This window comes from Stenella coeruleoalba, assembly GCF_951394435.1.
Source record: "Stenella coeruleoalba genome assembly, chromosome: 7".
NCBI classification, from domain to species: Eukaryota; Metazoa; Chordata; class Mammalia; order Artiodactyla; family Delphinidae; genus Stenella; species Stenella coeruleoalba.
In genome coordinates, this window is record NC_137153.1 from 10,263,995 (window position 1) to 10,286,900 (window position 22,906).

The 22,906-nt window shown below is 48.8% G+C and overlaps 1 protein-coding gene across 9 annotated transcripts in view; it reads right to left on the reverse strand.

Annotated features, from left to right (window-relative positions):
- The window catches only part of SH3RF1 (SH3 domain containing ring finger 1), a 159,412-nt gene that overhangs the window by 43,647 nt on the left and 92,859 nt on the right, over nt 1-22,906 (reverse strand). For 7 of the 9 annotated variants that reach the window (XM_079926335.1, XM_079926338.1, XM_079926333.1 and 4 more), the window contains 3 exons: nt 10,010-10,285; nt 9,100-9,195; nt 8,633-8,668 (listed from right to left, as the gene is read on the reverse strand). The exons of 1 other annotated variant lie outside the window; for it this stretch is intronic. In XM_079926335.1, coding sequence (XP_079782461.1) covers nt 8,633-8,668; nt 9,100-9,195; nt 10,010-10,285 — 408 coding nt within the window. The remainder of the gene's footprint in view (nt 1-8,632; nt 8,669-9,099; nt 9,196-10,009; nt 10,286-22,906) is intronic. One more of the 9 variants, XM_079926339.1, reaches the window with a different exon arrangement.

A 22,906-nucleotide genomic window follows, 5' to 3' on the forward strand; every position in this document is an offset into this window, starting at 1 on the left:
CCTGTCTGGGGGAGCAGGTGCGGAGGGGCAGCCCTGACCCCAGGACGACAGAGACGCCAACAGTGACCACGCAGGGAGGGCGGGGGGAGCTGGACCCCGAAGGTCAAGGCTGAAGGGCAGGCCCACCATTACCTCGGCAGCGACAGATCAATCGCGGTACCCAGGAGAGCGCCCAATGGATGACTTAAAACCTGGGCCAGCTCACTGCCCTGTGCTCCTGGATCTGACAAGACACCAGGTTTGGGGTGTGTTTCTCTCTCACCAAACACACACAGTAAACAAGAAACGTCTGGTAACCTAAAGGATACGATCAACAACACATTCCATCTTCAAGGACCTCGTGAGTAGATGCAGGAAGAAGTGTACACACATCCATCTCAGGAGGTTAAGAATATGGAACTGCCATTAAATTCTAAGCAAGCATTTGTTGATGTGACAGGACACACGGACAGAAATCCCACGTTGATACGTAATCAGTTAATAAACCGGTGAACGATATTTCGCCCCCCTCCCCTGGAACCCAAAGTGTTGGGGGCAGCGGGTGGGAAACAGAGAGACCGCCAGGAAGGAGTCGGCACAGAAGAGGCCATGCGGCGACCCCGCACAGGGGTTTGGGACCTTCCTCCCCCTTCCCGCCTGCAGAGATGCCTGCTCACACACCCGAAAGGCCCGGGGGACAGGCCACTCCACTGTCACCAGGGCAGCTGCTCCACACCACCTCCCGACACCCTTCCTGAAACACGTCTACTTCACTACAGGGAAGCTTCTTCCCAGGAGCTTCATCAAAGTGCCACAGATGCACACAAATATGCAGGACACTCATTCTGTCTCTTCCAGGACACAAGACAACCCTCGCTTAATTAAACGGCACCTACTTCACTGCTTTTATTTTGGGGGTGGGGGGTGGGGCTGCATTGGGTCTTCGTTGCTGTGTGCGGGCTTTCTCTAGTTGCAGCGAACGGGGGTTACTCTTCATTCTGGTGCGCGGGCTTCTCATTACGGTGACTTCTCTCTGTTGTGGAGCACGGGCTCTAGGCGCACGGGCTTCAGTAGTTGTGACACGCGGGCTCAGCAGTTGTGGCTCATGGGCTTAGTTGCTCCACGGCATGTGGGATCTTCCCGGACCAGGGATCGAACCCCTGTCCCCTACATTGGCGGGCAGATTCTCAACCACTGCGCCACCAGGGAAGTCCCTACTTCACTTCTTTAAAAAACCTTAGTTACTACCGAATTTAGGGTGTATAAAGCAATGTGATAAAAATTTCAAATAATAAAATTTAAGACCTTAAAATATTGTGGTTTTAATGAACGTGTGATTTTTTTCTTAAAAAAGGCAACCTCAGTTCTTTGAAATTGTTGAATGGTTCATCATTTCTGAAAATTAACCTTCTGCGTGTTCAAACCTGACAAGTTGTCCCTAGTCTTGATGAAAAATCAAAATGAACTAAACACTTCTTAAGCGAAGCTTGGTAATAGCAGTGATTCTGTACCAACCTTAGGAAGACCAGCCATCATCACATATCCTCAGAGGCAACTGCAGGGCAGGGGTCTAGGGCAGACACAGGCTGTCTGAGAAAGACCACAATTCACCTCTCAATTACTGGCTGGGTGTCCCTAAACAAGACACTTGTTTAAAAAATGGAAAAATAATTGACTAAATTACAGTTTAGCTCCTAAAACGTTTATTATGCAGTCACAAAAACTGATGGTTAGTAGCACTATAATAGTGTAGAGAAAGGCAAAATCATATGTGTGGTCTCATTAAATAAAGCACAGGGAGAAAGAATGGAAGGATATTTACCAAAATGATATGTGATGGGCCTAAGGGTTCTTTCTTTCCTTTCCAACTCTTCTGGAATGTGATTATACCATAGACATAAAATCATTAAAAATGTTTTTTTATCTACGAAGTGGCTCCCAGGAAAACACTGAATCCTATACACACATAACTACACTCCTGGCACGCGCCAGGCTTTAAGAACGGACAAGCTGCATACGACGGAAGTTTGACACAAGGACAGGGCTGCTCTGTTTTGTTTCTGCAAAGGAGGATCAGGGAAGAATGGCTTCATGAGAAATGACAGTTTTCATCAGGACCCTGAAGAAAGGGTGAGCTTTCCACAGACACGTGGACCAAGAAACATTCCCGATGAGCTGCAAAGGTATGGAAAATTCCCAGGTACGGAATTTTCCAGGAACAATCATCAGACCAATTTAGTGAGGGCCCAGGGGAATACGGCCAGGCTAAAGAATTTGAGGACTCCTAGGGGAAAGCGCTGCGGACATTAGACACCAACTAGTCATTACCCTTGGCCTCTGCTCCAGGCTCCACGGGACGCCTGCAGGTTTATGTTCTATGAAACTACCCAGAGTGCTGGAAACTGCCTGCTCGTGAAGCGAGAAGTCGATGAACATTAACCCATCTTTGGAATCTCAGCTCCCAGAGTGTGTTCCTGATGGAAAACAAAAGGAAACTCTTAAATTGTAAAGAGGCTGCTGCAGAACAGATGGGGTGCAAACGGCCCTAAATAAATCCTTTCCTAATCTACAGGGCTCCTTTTCCGATTGAGTCTGGCCAGGTTGCCTCGAGCTGTCCGCAGCGAGCAGGGGTTTTTCCTCGAGTCCAGAGACCTGCCTCTGCCCTGAGAAATTCGGAATCCAGAGATCCTCTCCCCTTCCGTCATTGTGGCAAAACAAAATGCAACTATTACTTGCACCAAGCTGACAGCTCTCAGAGGATACGAGCGCAGCGCAGGACAGAGCCCATGGGGCTGAAAGCCCTACTCAAAGCAGGGCCGGTGTAGACGTGGAGGTGAACGAATGTATTACACTGGGCACGGGGTAAGTCTCCGTCACCGGTTCCTCAACAGCAACTCGATTTCATTTATAGACATTAATTTACCTCCCTCACCAGTTCCTCAACAGCAGCTCTAGATTTCATTTATAGAAATTAATTTACCTCAAAAATGGAGGGAGAAAGTTAGTGCGGCAAGCAACTGCCTTCCTGACTTGCCAACAATGTCTCTAAATGTATTTTATAAAAATTACTTCACTTCAGAATTGAAGGGGTATTTGGAAGCCAAGCAATATCATAATTCTCTTTCCAACTGGCCCCCAATTTTCCTACATTTCTCGTTTAAAAAGAAAAGATCTCAGTGAATTGAACATTTCACTTTTGCATTTAAAAGGAAAAGAATACATCCCAAAATACGAATGACAGAATATCTTTTTACATTGTTCCATCAGCTCTCTCTGATGAAGAGATCAAAGATGACGATTTTGATCCTCGGTTCTCATTACTCTCCAGAACAGGGGGCCCCAACTGGCTGAATGTTAGGAAGCAGGCTGCACAGCAGAAGGTGAGCAGCGGGCCAGCAAGCGAAGCTCCATCTGTATTTACAGCCGCTCCCCGTTGCTCCCGTTACCGCCTGAGCTCCGCCTCCTGTCAGATCAGCGGTGGCACTAGATTCTCACAGGAGCGCGAACCCTACTGTGAACCGTGCACGCGGGGGATGTAGGTTGCGCGCTCCTTATGAGAATCTAATGCCTGATGATCTGAGGTGGAGCTGAGGCGGTGATGCTAGCGCTGGGGAGCGGCTGCAAATACAGATTATCCTTAGCAGAGAGGTCCGACGGCACAGAGACCGTCATAAATCAACTGCAGACTCAGGTCACAACCTTATCAGTGAGTGGCAAGTGAAAACAAGCTCAGGACTCCCAATGATTCTTCATTATGGTGAGTTGCATAATTATTTCATCATATATTACAATGTAATAATAACAGAAATAAAGTGCACAATCAATGTAACACGCTTGAACCATCCCCAAACAATTCCCACCCCACCGCCAGTCCATGGAAAAATTGTCTTCCACGAAACCAGTCCCTGGTGCCGAAAAGGTTAGGGACCACTGTTCTAGCACAAAGACTCTAAGAAGTAAAGTGAACAAGGCTCTTCTTAGCTCCTTCAAGGGGCACCTTGACAACTTCAAACCCGATACCTAAACCTGCACCTGTAATTCCCTGAAACACAGATGACATCTCCCAAGTCCCCATGTCCACAGAAAAGGAAGCTATCATCCCCCTGAAGGCCGCTGGTGCTCCGGGAGACGCACACACGTGACTTTCCACAGTTAAAGTTGATGACACCGTTCTGTTCCCTGGGCACAGAAATATCTCCCAAGATTTGTCTGATTCTGAAAGTTGAAAACAGCAAACCTCTTTACACTTTAAATATGTGCAGTTTATTATATGTCACTGATAACTCCATAAAGTTACTTTAAAAGAATGAGTATCCTTAACAATTAGGCCACCCTACGTCTGCTCAAAGTGAGCCAAAGGAATAGTGTCAAGCAGGTGAAAATTCATGTCAGCACGTATCGAGGAGATCATCCGTAGAGGCTCCAGGATCTAATCCACAGAGTATGGCCACCGTTATTTGAGTCTGGAAATTTCTGGAAATATTTTAGTCTGGAAAATTCTAAACTAGGCATAACCAAAGATTCACCCAGCTTCATTAGAAAACAATCTCCCTAAAGTCACCGGAGAGACCTTGTGCTTTGAGGATGGTGGGGTCCAGATGTATCACCAAGATGAACCGATGAGAAAATACATGGCTGGGTAGCGAATGCTGGGCGTTCTGGCTGAAAAATGTCCAAGTTGGCCACCTCTGAAACCAGTTCATTCCTGATGTCGGCTCAAAAGGTCCTTGGGTTGCTCACTCACTCATTCAACCCATGTTTACTGAGGGTCAACCAGGGGGAGGTGACACGCGGGGACCTCGGGAGAGCGGGTGAACCAGACAAGATGCTGACCCTGGGAGCTCACGTTCCACGCAGGGCGGACACTGGGAGACAGTAGCATCCACAGATGAGACAACTACAGGTGACAAGATGCGGTGGAGTGATTACGATGACAGCGGTGGTGACGGCCACAGTCCCCCCTACACACCTCTCACTAGCTGCAGGCAGCGCACAGCACCGCTGGACGACCTCACCCTGAGGGCTCTACCATTTTACACATGAGGAGACCAGTCACGCCACAATCACCGGTCCAGCCAAGACTGGAATCCAGGCCGCCTGGGCTCCAAGCCCAAAGTTTTCCAGGATCACAGCACCTGGTGGGTGAGGCAAAGCAGGTGGAAGAGGAAGGACCTCTTTAGACGAGGTGGTGAGGGCAGGCGTGCCCACAGAGGTGACATCGGGGCAGCGATCTAACCTGAGGATGCAGCCCTTCCTTCCGGCAGTTAACTACAGAGCCAGACAGCTGCCTACCAGGCCACACCCACCTCACGCCACCTGCACACGAGGAGTGGTCACTTTCACATTCTATCTGCAGCAGAGTTGCTAACCAATTTTTTTTGTTGAAAAAACTGGGTGATAGTTTATATGAATGACTAAGAATCAAAATATTGTACGACACATTTAATAAAAATGTATAGCTCATAAGCCTACAATACACAACAATGTTTGAAATTCATCCAAAATGCCATATTCAGCACTTACTTCATTCAAACTTTGGGCTTGCTAGGAATTACATCATCTTTGTCCAAATGACCAGGAAATGTGAATGAGTCAGCTCTGAATTAATGAGGGTGTTAAAATCGTTCGGTTTTGGAGAAGCCCGATATTTCTGAACAAAACAAAGAGCAAGCTACCGATTCCTTTTTAAAAGCGCACTCACTCCTCGACAAATACACCCCTTTACACATATCCTGACACGCTGTCTCCAAGAGGCCCCTGGGTTTCCCCAAGAAACATCTACCTTCCCTACAGAACAGAACCCACAGCCTTGGGGCTCTGATGGGAGAGTGTCCAGGGGAGCATGATGGTGATCAAGGCAGGAGATCCCTCACCTTTACAGAGACCCGAGGGGCAGAATTCAAGGACATTCACGTGGCCATTCTCTCCCTAGTCACCCCCAGCCAGACTCTCCTTCTCTGCTCAAACTCTGCAGAATCTGGTACTTTAATCGGAGGTCATTTGTCGGCAGGTCACCGTTTTCTCACCTCCTGTGATACAGGTGGGGAGCCCGGTGCACAGTCCTGGTGCTGGAGGGGAAGGCGGAAGGGAGGTGGGGAGCAGGGATGGGAAGGGCACAGCACCCCACCATTGCCTCTCATGCCCTGGGTCCCCCGACTCAGCTCTCTGCTCAGCCACCACTGACACTCAGCTCCCAACTCGACCCCAGAGGTCCTGCTCCAGGCCTGCATCCCACCCCCTAGCCCATCCTGCTCAGAGTTTCTGCCCCAGGCAAGTTCCACGGGCATCTCCACGAACCAGCCACCCAGCAGGAGTCGGGGTTCCAGCTTCCGCTGTGACAAGCCCAGATGCCACTCTGCAGACTCAGTTCTGAACTCACTTCCTCACAAGACGTGGTGCTGAGATTCTCTTATAGGACCACTGCTGTCCTCTGGGTCACGGTCCGATCTGAGCTCCAAACCATGGTGCACAGGACACAGCAGGGCCAGGCCCTCTGAGACACACCATCACACACAACCTTCTCACACCTTGGGGGGTAACAGTCTGGGGGAGCAGCACCGTGAAAAAAGCAAAAGCGGGGCTTCCCTGGTGGCGCAGTGGTTGAGAGTCCGCCTAACGATGCAGGGGACACGGGTTCGTGCCCCGGTCTGGGAGGATCCCACGTGCCGCGGAGCGGCTGCGCCCGTGAGCCATGGCCACTGAGCCTGCGCGTCCGGAGCCTGTGCTCCGCAATGGGAGCGGCCACAGCAGTGAGAGGCCCGCGTACCGCAAAAAAAAAAAAAAAAAAAAAGCAAAAGCACCTAACACTGGTGGAAACCTAAATGTATATCTACAAGGGATAAGAAAATAACTTGCAAGTGGATTTTTGTAACACAGTCTGTTTTTACAGTGAGGTATGGTCTGGACCCTAAAAGGGTTTACAGAGCAAGAGAAAGACATTATTCAGGAAAAAGCCCCAGTTTTTGATTCCCATGGTTAGCTGGCTTCACTCCATGTGAGGCTGCCCTGTAAGACAGTCTACGCTTTACATGAATGGCTGAATTTCGGTAGGTTGCTACTGAAATCTGCCACCCCTTCTTCCCCTAAAGGCTGAATCCCCATGCTAATCCCCAGGTGCCAGAAACTTCCATCCTATGGCCTTACATCAAAGGGAAGCTCACGGTCTCCCCGGGAGAGATGATTCGTTCACCTCGTCTCAACTGGCAAAACTGTGGTTCAAATGAGGAAAATACTCTTGTGAAAGAAAAGAGGCAGAAGAATGAAAGTATTTTCCACTTGGGCAGAAGTTTATCTTTCCAACCGAAGTCAGAGTAAATAATCCTCATGACTCAGGTGACTCTCGGTGACTCTGGGTTTGCCGTGGGTGGATCTGTTATGCCTATCACGCAACTCTACACCTGCCCAGTAACAAAAGCACAGCAATCCTCTTCCACGCCTCACACGCCAAGTGCTAGCAAGTAGTATTGCTAATACCCAGCAAGCGAAGACAGGCTCTCACGACTAAGCTTGCGGTACCCACACTCCTCACTGTACCGATTCAGATGCTTGGGAACGCGTGTAACTTTTTGTGACCGCAGTGAGAATATGTAAATAACGTGCAGGAAGGATGACCTGAGAGCTAAGAATTATTTTTCTACTGTTTACTTTCAAAGGAGGAAAAAATATTTTAATAAACAGGAACACCTGAAGGATACGGATAAACTTCAAGGCTTTTACATGGTCTGAATTACCTTTCCACAGATTCACGGTAGTCCAAGGGAGTTCTACTAGGAAAACGCTGGCCATCTCACAGTCTGTGGGGAGACTGAACGCTGGCTACGATGACACAATTTGTCATTTTTGTCCTCAGAACCACGCCAAAATAAATGCCTCAGATGAAAAGACGGGAACACAAGTGGTGTGGGTTTTCTTTTTTTACATCTTAAGATCCATGCTTTGATATCTTAAATAAGAGAATTACTCTCAGTTTCCCGATCTGTGCTGTCTCTTACTTTCTGGCCTGTGCACCTGCTGGTTGTGCGGCTCGGGTGTCCTTTCTGCCGTAACAATGCACCTTTTCCATGCACATTTACCCAGGACACAGACATCACTAAGAAATCGCTTCTTCCCAGAAGCCTTCTGTGACCTCAGCTAACCTTGTACGGTTGTTTGGGCTGGTCTTTCATTCTTTGAAAATCCCTTCAAATTGTGTTTTTGAAGTGAAAGTCTCATGACTAAAGGACATGAAAGTTTATGATAGGTATAACTGATTCACTTTGTTATACAGCAGAAACTAACACACCATTGTAAAGCAATTATACTCCAATAAAGATGTAAAAAAAAAAAAGAAAGTTTATGATATATGATGTAATAAGGCAGAATGTAACTTCCTAGTTCATTCTTAATTTGTGTTATGCTTTAAAACAATACATGTTACTTTACACATATTCCTAAAAAGCCTTCGCTGAAGACTTCGCTGAATTGGGTTGGCCATGCCTTTCCGAGTAAAGCTGGTTAAAGGGGGCAGCGTGGCTAGTTATTGCTGGGATGGGGTGAAGGCGGTTCACTGCTTATTTAACGTTTTCTGGAGGCTACCGTGCAAATCACTGTCGCAGCTCTGAGACGTGGGGCACGTGGAAGAACGCATCAACGGACAGAAACACGCATCTCTCACCTTAGTCGGGACCTTCGCCAGCCTCTGACCACACAGCTGCCGACAGAAAAGAGTGGCTGCAGACAGCACAGGGGCCGGCAGGCAGCCCAGGGTCCCACTCAACAGACACACCGATGCCCTTAGCAGGGGACAAAGTTCAGAGTTCAAACGTTTCACAGGAATTGTAGGGCAGGGTAGAGGAATTCCATCCCAGGAGTTAGAACAGGTGCGTGCCTGGGGCTTTGTGCTATGAGGGCTTTTTTTTTAAATTAATCGATTAGGTTTTCGTCTTTCTTTTTTTCCCCCTAGTTTTATTGAGACATAATGGACATGTAACACTGTATCAGTTCAAGGTGTGCAACAACGATGCGATGCAGGTACACACTGAAAAGTGATCCTGAGGATTTCTGAATACTCAGATTGCACACTGAAGACTGATTTGCTAAGCAGAACACGAACACAACTGACGTTTCTACAGACGGACTTACCTCAACATACGAAATTGGAAATATTCCTATTTTGTCTGCCAGCATGCCTTCAGCCCAGTTTTCGTCCACTCTGCGGATCACAGTCAGAACGTCATCCTGAAGAAACAAGGAACGTTACTCTACCTCATGCCAGGAAGCTCGCCACCTAATTTTCTTTTCAATATGGGACTCAAGTCGTAAGAGTGCATGAGTAAAAGTTCCATGACGTGTCTTCAGGATGTGAATGGAAGAAGCTGATGAACTGAACGGCAATTAGCAGTCAGCTTGGCATCCCCCATCAGAACAGACAGCTGTAAACTACCAGCCCCTCCACCGAGGGGCTGAGGGCTGAATTTGTTTAGACCCACAAATTGCAACCTCAAATCCCACCCAGGCCCCCTGAACCCCTGGTCCAGATTAATTTTCAGGCTCTTTTCACTTTTTCTCTGATAATACACCAAATACCCATTTAAGTGTACACCCTACTGTTCTTCTTTACCAAAAAAACACAACATTCTGCTCAAAATCCCAAAGCATTTTATCAATTCAGTAGATATAGTCTTGTGTGCTTTGCAGCAAAGAAATTTTCATATAAAATAAGGAAGTAATGACGTTTCACTTTGTTATCCATAATTCAGGGAATTAAAATCCCCGAATGGCGCACACACACCCCGAAACGTAGCTCAGAATTACATTTAGGCCCTAAATACGAAAATGATACCACACAGCACATCAACCAAAATTATCTTTCACAGAGAACAGGCTGTGCACAAAATTACTGTCTTTGTGACTCTGAGAAGCCTGCTTCCAGATATTTTTAGAAGCACAGTGAGATAGTTCACATGAAACTATCATATGTTTTTGCACAAGGAAACAGAAGCCCTAGTCTATGCAGCCAGGTACAGAGAAGGCAATGCTGTTCTCACTTTACCTTTGCGAACGGAAGGCAATCTTTGTCGGCTTCCTTGTCTTTAACTTCAAAGTCATAAAGTGCTTTGCACTGAGGCGGGGGCTGAGGTAACGGTTTGATGATCTGCACGAAGTTGGTGGGGAAAAAGCCATGGACCCCGTTGACCTCCCCGTGGTACCAATTTTCATCCACTTGTCGCCGCAAAATGATGATGTCACCTTTGCTGAATTTAAGGTCCCCAGGCTCTTTGCCTTCGTAGTTGTATAATGCTTTGGCACATGGTAACTGAGGTATTCCCTAAAGGAAAGAGAAGAGTTTTAATGAAAGAACGGTCCCCACATGTCTGAAAATCCAACTGGATTATCATGGTTGTTAAGTCAAGGTCAACTCCACACTTTGCCCTACAAAGAAAACCTCACATTAAAAAGCTGTATACGGGGCTTCCCTGGTGGCGCAGTGGTTGAGAGTCCGCCTGCCGATGCAGGGGACACGGGTTCGCGCCCCGGTCCGGGAAGATCCCACATGCCGCGGAGCAGCTGGGCCCGTGAGCCGTGGCCACTGAGCCTGCGCGTCCAGAGCCTGTGCTCCACAACGGGAGAGGCCACAACAGTGAGAGGCCCGCGTACCGAAAAAAAAAAACAAAAACTGTATACGTACGTGTCACCAAGAGCAAACAAAACAAACAGGAGACCGTCCCCGGCCCCTGAGCTGGCATTCTGTTCCTAAGGCTAATTTAGTGAGGCTTTTGCCTTATTTGGGGTTTTTAGTACATGGAAGTGCTGCTGTGTCTGGCTTCCTGGCGTAAAACTCAAAAACTCATAAAAAACTTAATTTCCGCTATTAACTACTTTACTCAGCAGGATAAATGATAAGCACCAAAAAAAAAAGAAGGGGAGGAAAAACTCAGAACAATTCATTCATTTACTAACTGCTCTTAAGCTTGACAGATAAGCATCAGAGTTTGGCTTTTGGGGAAAACTTTTCCCACGGCATTCACTGTGGGCAGCAGCTCCTTCTCCTTCGTGGACTCAGGGATGAGCTGGGGCCAACTCTGTGCCGGGGTCTGGAACGGCCGTGAGGAGGTGAGGCACCGCTGCCGGCCGCTCAGAGGTCGTAACCCGTGATCATGCACACATAGCCTTTACAACCTACATACGACCACTCCCCCTTTGCTCTTTCCTGCCTAGAGAGCACCTTCAGGCTGAGATGCTAACAGACGGGGTTTTGGATGTGACCACACTGCATTATGGTTTTAAGTGACGGCTTTAACACGTGCGTGTGCCCCCAGGCAATCTAATCACCAAATGGACTGGATACGATACTCCCTCTCCGGTGGCACTGGAGGTGCCCTTCCTGAGCATCAGGTGTCACTTTAAGACGACTTCTGGCCTCTCCGGGTCATGGCTGCCTACCCCTGATTCAGAGGATAAACGGCACGTCAAACAGCCAAAGTAATTCACTGAAGGAGATTCCTGAGCTCCTGCTTTTTCCGTACTTACTCATTTATTCATCATCCGGAAAACATTTATCAAGCTTTCCCTTCTTCCCAGGTGGTGTGCGAGTGCTGAGGACTGAAAGAGGGACAGGCACAGCCGTTCCCCTTAAGGGACAAGGCTCTAGAAGTCGTTAGGCCAGAGGGCAGGGACTGAGTGACCCGGGGACGCAGGGACCGAGCTGTGACAGCAGCAGAGGGCAGAGGTCTTGCGGTGGAGTGGGTGGGAAATTGAAACACTTCCTGGAGGAAGGGACACACGAGCCACATCTTCAAGGAGACAAGAGGAGCCAGCAGGAAAGCCGGAAAAGAAGAAAGAAAGAGAAACGCAGGGGCGCTGGGGGCAGCACCCCCAAAGGCAAGGAGCACGCGAGGCAGAGGGACCGGCTTGACGGAGAACGCGATGCTCAGGAGGGAGTAGGCATGCGAGTGCACACAGGTGGGCAGGCAGCTTACAGGGGCCCCAAGTGACAGGCTGGAGCGTCTCAACTGCTGTGTCCTTCAGGCAGCGCCAGGCGGGAAGAACCCTGCCAGGAGGGCGAGTCCGGCCGGGGGGGGATGGGGGGGTGGGGGGGAGAGAATGGCAGGGGGCGGGCAGGCAGGGGGATGGCGATAGTTTTTTTTTAAGCTATTTTAAAGTCTCTCCCTGCCCCCGCCCCCTCCAAAGAAGTGGATCAAACCCTGATGGCAACAGAACTTCCTAACATAGTTTTGCATAATTAGTTTAGCTTCCAGTCAGAGATTCAGCGTCTGGCCCAGCTTTGCTTGGTGAGGTATTCTTGCTTGGCGTCAGAGGAAGAGCCGGCTGCTGCTGACTGCGGGCGGGGGGCCTGGCCAGCCTCGCCCGTGGCCTGCTGGGTTTGCTTAACAGGAGCTGCTCCGGAGGACACTGGAGCCCAGCCTTCCAGAAGTCCTTGGACCCTGCAAAGGCCCTCTGACCTTCGGACCCTGCTTCTAACGACACGACCCCCGTCACCCAGGCCTGACCGAACCCCATCGACTACTCCAATGCGCCCTTCGGTTTCCCCTGCGGGACGCTGATGCCGCCCGGTCCTTGCTTTGGCTTTTTTTTTTTTTTTTTTTTTTTTTTTGGCGATACGCGGGCCTCTCACTGTTGTGGCCTCTCCCATTGCGGAGCACAGGCTTCGGACGTGCAGGCTCAGCGGCCACGGCTCACGGGCCCAGCCACTCCGCGGCACGTGGGATCTTCCCGGACCGGGGCACGAACCTGTGTTCCCTGCGTCGGCAGGCGGACTCTCAACCACTGCGCCACCAGGGAAGCCCCGCCCAGTCCTTTGAACCGGGGTTGCAGTCTTGCCGTGCTGGCTTCAGGGAAGGGTCGTAGGTCCCGTCCCCTCTCACAGAAGGGCCTCGCCACGTCCTCTACTTTACCGTGTGTTTCTGGAAGTCTGGTAGTCACAGTTCAACAATACTTCCTAAGACACGCTGGAGGAAATGACAGTAAATAAACAAGCAGTAAACAGCGCTCTGAGCGACACGGCCGGAGGAGCGAACTGGCGCTCGGAACACAGCCCTGGCGACATGACTGGTAGCCCTGCGGCCAGGATCCCAGCCCAGCTGCTCACCTGCTGTGTGATCCTGAGCAGGTGAGCCTCTCCGGGCCTAATTTCACCTTCAGGGTGCCATGAGGACCAAGAGAAGCAAAGCGTGTAAACCACTGCAAGCGGCCGGTGGGCGGACGCGCATCACTGCCACCGCCCAGCAGGAAGGGCGGGTCGGCAGGGACCCAGGGCACCTGAAGGCACGTCCGTCTCTGCAGCCGTATACGCCTCCTTTTGCACGAATTCACACAGCACTGGCATTTCCAGAGCACACTCACTGTGCAGCAACCCAAAGCCTGCTCCTCCTAGGGAGGCGTCGGGACTTCACGGGGGGCGTTTCTGAAGCGCACGTTGTTTTCATCTTCTGGGTGAACAGAAGCAATTACAGACGCGCCGACACGCCCTGTCTAGTAGGGGGTGGCGTTCTGTGCGAGGCTGTATCTCACCCTGGCAGGGCCAGTGCAGGGAGCTGGAAGGCTGTGTGAATTAACTGAAGATCCTATTACTGGCTCGGTGACGGAGAGCTCTGTGCACCATTAGGGCCTGTCCTCTCGGTTTTCTCCCCACCTCGATTAGTTCTGTTTGGCCAGCCAAACGCAGCACCGAGACCCAGATCCGGCATTCAGGACCGCTTGGACTGCTCCCTGGGGAGACCTGTCAGCTCGCCAGTGACCCACAGGACAGCTCTTTTCTCATGTGCTGGTGTGGGAGGGAAGGAATGTATTTCTCCGTAGATCATTTCCACGCACCGGCGGCCTGATGGACTTACTAACATTCCCATCAAAGCAATTCTACTAAGTGTTCCTAAAATCATCCAACATTCTTAACACATGAGCAGCAAGAATAAAACTTCAGGCAACAGTGATGTGCGTTACGGTCAGCCCGGTTACATCCCTGACTGCCACCGGAAACGCACCAACTCACACTGATTTGTGAATCGGTTTCTCCCAGTGACCGGGAGCCACAGAGAAGCAATCCCGAGGTCAAGGGCCACCTAACCCACCAGCGGACACCCGGGCACCCGGCCCTGTCCTTCTCTGCTGTGCTTTTCCAATTAAATTCCAAGAGGCTGAAAATCCAATTGTGTCAGACTTCCCCAGAGAAGGCTTCCTGTATGAAATAAAACGAACCCCACCCTGATTTCAAATCCAGTGAAGTGCACTGATCTTTTAAAAGACTGATCGCCACACAGATTGTGGAAGGTGAAGGAGAAACGGTTAAGCGACTGAAGAGCAATAAAGACTGCATATTCCTCACGCAGCGTCTGAAGGATGAAGCCAAAACCACCGCCTGAGAGAGCCCAGGCCTGGGCTCGCAGGGAAACGTGCCTGGAACCTCAGAGCCCCTCGGCCACTGCCCTGCAAAGGCCTGGGAGTCGTGGCCTCGCCCGGCCCCTGGCCTCCTGGCCCTCGGCAGCCTTTCCAAGCTGCTGCCCGGCCAAGGCCGCAGTATCTGCAGAGCTCACGTTTCACTTGGCTACACATGAAAGGGAGGCTCAGAAGCCAAGAGGCTGCAGAGAGCCCGGCACTGCGGCCAACCTCGCCCTGCAGCTGCCACTCAGGCCTCGGCAAAGAGCTGGGCAGTTTAGGCAATTTGAGGTGTGATAACGTTTCGGTAAACAGTGACTATTTCGCTCGTGTACAAAAGAGTACTATGCCAGTGCGCCCGTTTCTACTTTTCCAATATTTTTTGCTTCCCCATTACATACACAGGTATTTTACAGGGCATTAAAATCCTCATGAGACCGGCACGCAAATACTTCTGATTCACTGCTTTCCACTCCGTTTCCGTACCATCGACTGTATTCCAATATCTCTGGCAGAGCGCTGCTTGATGATCTAGCTGAGATCCTAAGAGGTAAATAAAACATTCACTGCCAATTGATTTTACAGACGCTAAATGCCAGCGCCCAGATACACATGCAAGACAGCCTCTCTAAATTCAAATTCCTTCATGCGTTTCTTACTGCTCCATTAAGTAAAAAAAGATTCAAAGACCTACTAAAAAGAACATCTAGAAGATATGCTTGTCACCGGAAAGCCATAAAATGTGTATAATTTAATAGTTTAGCTGTATTTCAATTGGCATAGACTCTGGCTGGTTGCAACTTGACTTTCAAAAACTTTCCAGAAAGAACTGAGGCCCAAAGAGATAACCAGATAGGAAGCACTAAGCACTGCACACAGAGTAACAGGTAGCAAAATGGTTTAGGAAAAGACTGTTTAAATGTTCCTTGTACACAAAATACATGTTGGCTTTTCCCTACCCCCCACAAAGTGAAGTATCTCTCTGGACATAACAGCATTTCATTAAAATACTGATTCTTTAATAGTGAATAAGTCTTAAGTGCTGTTCTCAGAATCTCTGGGTTGGATTACCACTCAAATACGACTTGATCAGAACTTGAAATGTTTCCACTTCAATATAACAAACATCCAAGATGCATATTACGAGGTATTTTTCCAAGGCAACAGCAGAAGGGGCTGTGAATGCGATAATCCCACGAAAGCCCATCATTTTACTTGCTCTTTCCTTTAATATTTCTATGTGGACAGCACTCTGCCGGGGCATTTTGATCTGATCACTTTCTTAAGCCTCCACCTCCATTTGCCGCATAACATTTTCTCATCAGACTGACTTCAACCGTATCTACCAGCACTTGGAGGACAGCCGCTGCGTATAGACAGAAATGAAGAAAACCATGTTTTTTTCACTCGCGTTTATTCTTTGTTTGTCCTTATTCTGCTGGGCCAGTGTCCCCTTCCCTGCCTCCAACCGTCTCCTCTGCCCAGACCTGGCCCCTCCACCCACCATGGAACAGGGCTGCCCAGGCTAGCCTGCCTGCTTCTGTGGCACGCGGCCGCCCCTCCTCCTACCACCCTCCCCCTTCCTCTTCCTCACACCCCTCCCGCGTTCCCACACTCCTCTCCTCCCAGAGCATCTCCTGAGCAAGCAAGCAGCTGGGGACACTTTCCAGCCTTGTTTTAGTGGCATTAACGTTGTAGGGAAGGGTCGGGGAGAGAGAGAGAGAGAGAGACGGAAAAAAAAAAATAAACTAAAGGTAAAAAGAGAGGAGATGAAGCAGCAGCTTTCTCACCAATTTCCCTGGACTGCACTCTCGCTGCTACAGACTCGAATGATGATACATAACTGGCGACTTAACCAGTACTTAACTAAATGTAGAGACATAACAAAGTTAGTTCGAGTCAAGTAATTATGTTCAAACATCCGGGGAGAAAGTGAAGAGAAGAGTTCTCCAAACTTAAGAAGAACTGATATGAGACTCTGCTAACTGTTTCTCCAGGAATCATAATACTGAGGATCAATAAATACATCTGTGTGCGGTGCAGTCAGGCCCACCCCCCCGTCCCCTCTCCTACTTGTCCAGGAGAGCCCTGTCCAGAGCACAGTGTCATAGGCAGTGCTATAGGGAAGACGGAGGCCAAAGGGAAAGACCTGTATTTAGGGGATTAAAAACCCTAAGAGGGCTTCCCTGGTGGCGCAGTGGTTTAGAGTCTGCCTGCCGATGCAGGGGACACGGCTTGGTGTCCTGGTCTGGGAGGATCCCACATGCTGTGGAGCGGCTGGGCCCGTGGGCCATGGCCACTGAGCCTGCGCATCCGGAGCCTGTGCTACGCAACGGGAGAGGCCGCAGCAGTGAGAGGCCTGTGTACTGCAAAAAAAAATAAAAATAAAGAATAAATAAATAAAAATTAAAACCCTAAGAATTAGAGAGGGGACAAGAGAACCAAAGGGCCACAACAGCAGCAGCGGGAGCAGTTCTGGAAGCGTGGGCCTGGCCACACCGCCTGTGTCTCTGGAATCTGAAGATGATCCCGGTTACCCCCTTCAATCAGATTAACATGCTACACCATGACTTTCACGGACCTCCTTTTGGATGCTTTCACGTCATATTTTCCACCCTCAGCAAGCGAAGCAGTCTGCTTTCATCACCTCCGGCCTCGAACGTGCCACGCCTCCTGGCTACTGTCTGCCTGTCTGCGTCCCCCCAAAGGTGACGGTGTAGAGGCGATGGTGTAGAGGTGGGTGCTTAGGTCAAGAGGGTGGAGCCCTCGAGAGTGGGATCAGTGCCCTAATGAAAGAGGCCCAGAGAAATCCCTCATCCCTTTTGCCCTGTGAGGACACAGTGAGAGGTACCAGCTGTGGACCCAGGAGGGGGCCTCCACCAGACACCTGATCCTGGACTTCCCAGCCGCTGGAACAGCGAGAAATCATTTCTGTTGTTTACAAGCTGCCCGGTCTGTGGTATTTTATGAGAGCGGCCCGAACGGACTGAGACAGCCCTCCACCGAAGGCCACAGGGCAGCCCCCCTCAACCCCACCTTCCTACCCGGAGGGCCCCCAGCCCCTGGACACGTGCTTAGTTGACAAGGAGGTCGGGTTTCTCCCACTTACAGTTTTCTGTCTGGGATGGATGCCTCTGTTGTTTGGAATCAGATGTAAATAAGACCAAGTTCAGGGTGCAGGTCAACAGGACAGACTGTTTCCCAGACGCAGAAGCCACGCCTGCTTTAGGACCAGAGCGGGTGCGGCCTCCGTGGGGAGGACACCCCCCGCCCCTCGTCTGGAGAAGGGGCTGCTCATCCCGCGCCTGGGCACACGGTTCTCACATCCACCCATCACTCGGCTCACAGCCTGGTCCCCACGAGAGCGCAACACCTGTGCACCTGAGCTGCATGGCCATCTCTCATCATGAGCACCCGCCTCAGTGCCTGCGATGACATCCCTGCTGGACGAATACATGAACAAATGAACGTCATCGCTAGCGGGCTGAGTGCTGCAGTGTGGACGGCAAAGTGGGAAAAACCACAGCCAAAGGGAAAGCCGCTTAATAAGGCGATTCTACAGTGGGTCGGGCTCACCAGCGGTGAACACACGGACCACACGCCTCCACGCGTGCGTCGTGTTGCTTGGGACAGCTACCCACCCTTGCGGACTGTTCTTAGCACCTCCTCTGGGGCACAGTGCGAGGTAGATACAGGGGAACAGCAGGAGGAAGGAGGCTTGTCACTCCCCGTCCCCTGGGGCTGCCGGGGAGCCTGGCACACCGAGGTGCACGCGGAGAACCTGGAGAAGCGTGAGCCGCTGCCGCTCACTGGTGTCCACTTCAGCGCGTGCTAGAAACGTGGCTAAAAACGCGACATGCCCTGGAAGAGGGCAGCTGAGGGCTTTGGACTGAGTGAATTGCTGGCATTTGAAAAACGTGAAGCAAAGTCTGCAGCACACCACAGCAAACAAGTATCTTCCTTACAGACTCTTTTGGTGGTTATAAGCAAACAGTCACACAGCTGATATACAGCTTCTTTTTCTTGGGTGGCCTTTAAACCGGGAGTGTACAACTGGCAGACAAACCATTAAAGAAAACAAATCTTATGGATGTTTCCAAGGGCAGAGAGCTCTTGAGAATACAGTCACTGAACTAAAATGCAGGAAATTCATGTCGCTCATTGCTCTGAATATCAGTTTCTCTGTTTCATCACATTTAATAATTATGACAATATTTTGCAGAGAGCAGGAAAATTCACTGGGAAAATTTGCTGCAATAACTTGAGCTGCCATCTTGAGGATTCATGGCAGGATGAGGGACACTTCCCGGTAAAAAGTCAACTTTCTATCTATTTGCAAGACAGCTAGATTCCTGGCAAGGCCCGTGCCCCAGCCCTGCCTGAACCTCTCACCTGCCACTGGAGTCGTGGGGAAGAACGGTCCTGCATGATGGGCTCTGCAGAGCCCCCATCCAACCCTCACAGAAACCCAGGGAGGTAGGGAGAGCCAGAAACATAGCAGGGCGGGGGTAGGAGCAGGTTTTCATACTAAACGGGAAGGTCAGGTGAGACCTCTAGTTCAACTGCCTGGTTTAGATGTTTGTGTCCAATGTTTTCATTGATGCAGTGGAGAGAGATGCTCACATAATTTAAACATGACATCAAATGTGAAAGACAGTTCATAGTTTCAGAACTGAAACAACACTGGAATAGAGCCACGCATACATGGACAATTAGACAAAAGTGTCAAGGCAATTCAACTGGGGAAAAGCAAGTCTTTTCAACAATGGATCTGGAACACTTAGCAGCCCGTGGAGGAAAAAGGCATCTTGACCCCTACCTCACATCACATACAAAAAATAACTTGAGATGGATCCCAGAATCAAATGTAAAATCTAAAACTGTATCAGTTTTCTAGGAGAACACACAGGACACTACCTTAGTGATGAGGCAGACCTCCCTCACCTCCCCCCACAAATCTTAACTAACCATAAAACTTTATAAATTGAACTTCATCAAAACCGAAAAATTCTGTTCATCAAAAAAGACAATTCAGAAAATAAAAATGCATGCTACATATAGGGGGAAATATTTATAATACATATACATGACAAAGGACCTCAATTCGGAAATATAAAGAACTGCAAATAAACAACAACCAACAAACCCAATTGAAAAACAGGCAAAAGATTTGAGCAGACACGTCGAAAAGGAAGTAGACAGGCACTCAACATCCTTAGTCATCCGGGAAATATAAAATAAAACTAGAAGGAGATCGTATTTCACACCCATCAGAGCGATTAAAATGAAAAAGACTGACAACAGAAAATGCTGTCAATATCACAGAATGAACAACTCACACAGGTTGAGTCTAAAATGGTACAACCACTCCGGAAAACTGCTCGACCGCTTCTTATAAAGTTACAAACGCACCTACTCACAACCCAACAATTCCAGTGCTGGGTGTTAATGCAAGAAATGAAGACATGTCCACATACAGAGCCACACAGAAATGCTCCCTGCGGAACTATTCACAACACCCCAAACCGAAAACCCAAACGTCCATCTGCGGGAGATGGGCACTGGACTCCTCAGCTATTTAAAGTAGATAAATAAAGAACAACGTACTGATGTGTACACGTGGGAAATCAGAATAAACATGTATCAGAATAAACATACACAAATTACATCTACATGACTTCCACAACAGGTAAAGCTCATGTACTGGAAATAAATCCTCACAGGGCATGAGGAAATCCCTGAGATTACAGATGTATTCTATATAACTTGACAGGGATGCTGGTTATCCAGGCGTGGACATGTGTTACAACTCAGTAATTCCACACTTAAGGGTTTCCACACTGTAATTCACATAATGTAAATTTTACCTCAATATTAAAATGTTTAAAAAATAACCAGTGGCGGCACTGAGGGAAGACCTTAGAGATGACCACACATGCCAGATACGTGGCGATGTACGCACGTGGAGGAAAAACCACACTAGCGTCACAGTGAGTGACAAGCCACCCCGGCCATCAAGAGAATGGCAAAACTGGGAAAACAAGAAACCCGGTTCAGAAACGGAGATCGGGGCCCAGCGGGAAGGAAACCCATCACCAAGGCACGGAAGTAAGTGTCCACTGTCATCTGATCCCACACCAGCACTGGGGGCCTCTCACCAGACGGCTAGGAACCCATCAACTAGGGATCCAGCCTGAATCCCACAAACAAAAGGAACACACAACTGCAGGGTTCTCGGTGGGGAGAGACAGATACAGATGATTTTGCCTACATCTCAACTATTCTTCTTTTTTTTTCCTATAAATTTACTTATTTTATTCATTTATTTGTGGCTGCGTTGGGTCTTCGTTGCTGTGCGTGGGCTTTCTCTCGTTGCGGCGAGCGGGGGCTACTCTTCGTTGCAGTGCGCGGGCTTCTCATTACGGCGGCTTCTCTTGTTGTGGAGCACGGGCTCTAGGTGCGTGGGCTCAGTAGTGGCTCACGGGCTCTAGAGCGCAGGCTCAGTAGTTGTGACAACAGGGCTCAGCAGTTGTGGCTCACGGGCTCTAGAGCAGAGGCTCAGTAGTTGTGACACATGGGCTTAGTTGCAACGCGGCATGTGGGATCTTCCCGGACCAGGGATCGAACCTGTGTCCCCTGCATTGGCAGGAGGATTCTTAACCACTGCGCCACCAGGGAAGTCCCTCAACTATTCTCTATACATAATATTTGAAAATACTATGACAGACGAGCTGCAGAAGCTGAGATGTATCCATGGGGCAGTCGGTCTTCCAATACAACGGAAAAGTCTCACGCAGGGAGAGTAAGTCAGCTCCGTATTCACTGAAGAAAACACACAGGCTAACACAGATGCATGCATTATTTAAGTGGGATGAAAGAGTGTCCTGACAGCGAGGGCCGTTAAATATTGCAATGGGTTATGACACCTCTGTCACTGGAGACTCTGAAAACTCCGACCTTCTCATGAGGTGGGTTCTGCCCAAAGGCAACGGAAGAGATGATGACTTAGGATCTCTATGACTTCTGAGCCACCAGGTCATTCGAAAGGCTGCTTTTATTCCTGAAGTTTCTGTCTCTGTTTGTTTTTTAGGGGCGGAATCTCCGGGATGAGGAGGGAGATGAGCTGCAGGAGGGTGACACCGAGGACACATGTGGAAAGAAGACATCTGGGAATGTGAAGGAGCTGCAGGACCCAAGTGCAGGGGCCTCAACGCCCCAGGGTCCAGGTCACAGGAAAGCAGAGGCGGCTCGGCCGTGGGCCGCAACACGTAACCTGCGTGTCTCCGTCGCTGCTCTCCAAAGGACCGCTCTGATGGCCGATGCAGCGTAAAGACGGCTGTAATCACAGAGCGCGGACACCCTCTCACTAGGAAATCATCTATTATCAGGACAGAGGGCTGACCCTGCGAACCCAGAGAGTGCAGTCAAGGTCTTTAAACAGCAAACACACAGACCCTACCTAGGCGCATACGCTTCGGGATTCTGGCTTTCAAAGAGCATTAAAAGTACAACCTTACAGCCCTTTCCGCTAAGCTCTTTCACCTTTGACTAAGTCTGTTGTAAAAAGATGCTTGAAAAATACTTGAGGATGTTCTGTGAGTAAAATGAGTGTTACTGAAAAACAGTAACTGCCTTTATTCCCTACTTTCTCCAAATACCTGACTATGTAAGAGGAAAAGAAATATCCAGAACAAGCAATTTTACTGACGCTCCCTCAAAAAAAGAAGAAAAAACCCCCCCCAGTAATCCAATTCAAGTATATTGATCTCCAAAAATAAGAAATAAGAGAAACCTAAGGGGAAAGATTTACTAACTAAGACACTCCTGACAAGCCCAAATCTAACTCTTCTTTTTCTGAATAACTAAACAGTAGGATATGAATTACAGGTATTTTTAACCAAAATGAACCATTAATCAATAGATATATAATTTTTTATATTTCTAGATGATTAAACATCTAGCAGGGAATATAAAATTAAGCAAGACTCCTTGTAATAAGCATTTAATATATATGGCATAAAAACATAACAGATCATTCTAACTGCGTTCATAAAAATAGATAATTTAAGATGATGAGAAAATTGATCATTAGAGATGGCTATGGCGACAGATTAATTATAGTTAAAAATCTATTAATGTAATATACTACATTTGTATGTTTTTCTAATTTATCTTACTGACGCATAGTTGATTTTTACTGTATAGCAGAGTGATTAACTTCTATATATATATATAGTGTGTGTGTATATATATATATATATATATATATATATATACACACACACACACACACACACACACACAATCTATTTTATACATCTATATGCTCTTTCAAAAGTTGTTTAACTAAATGTTTCTTTGGGCAAAGCAACCAGGTTTTCACGTCCACCAGGCCGCGAGCCCCTTGAGGTCGGGGCCAGGTCTCACCTTCACATCGGCTGCCCCAAATTAACCCGTTATATTTCACTCCATCCTACAGAGATCCACCAGATTAATTGTCTTAAAGAATAGCTTTTATCAGATTACCTGTCTGATCAGCCTTTTTCTAATTCCCTTT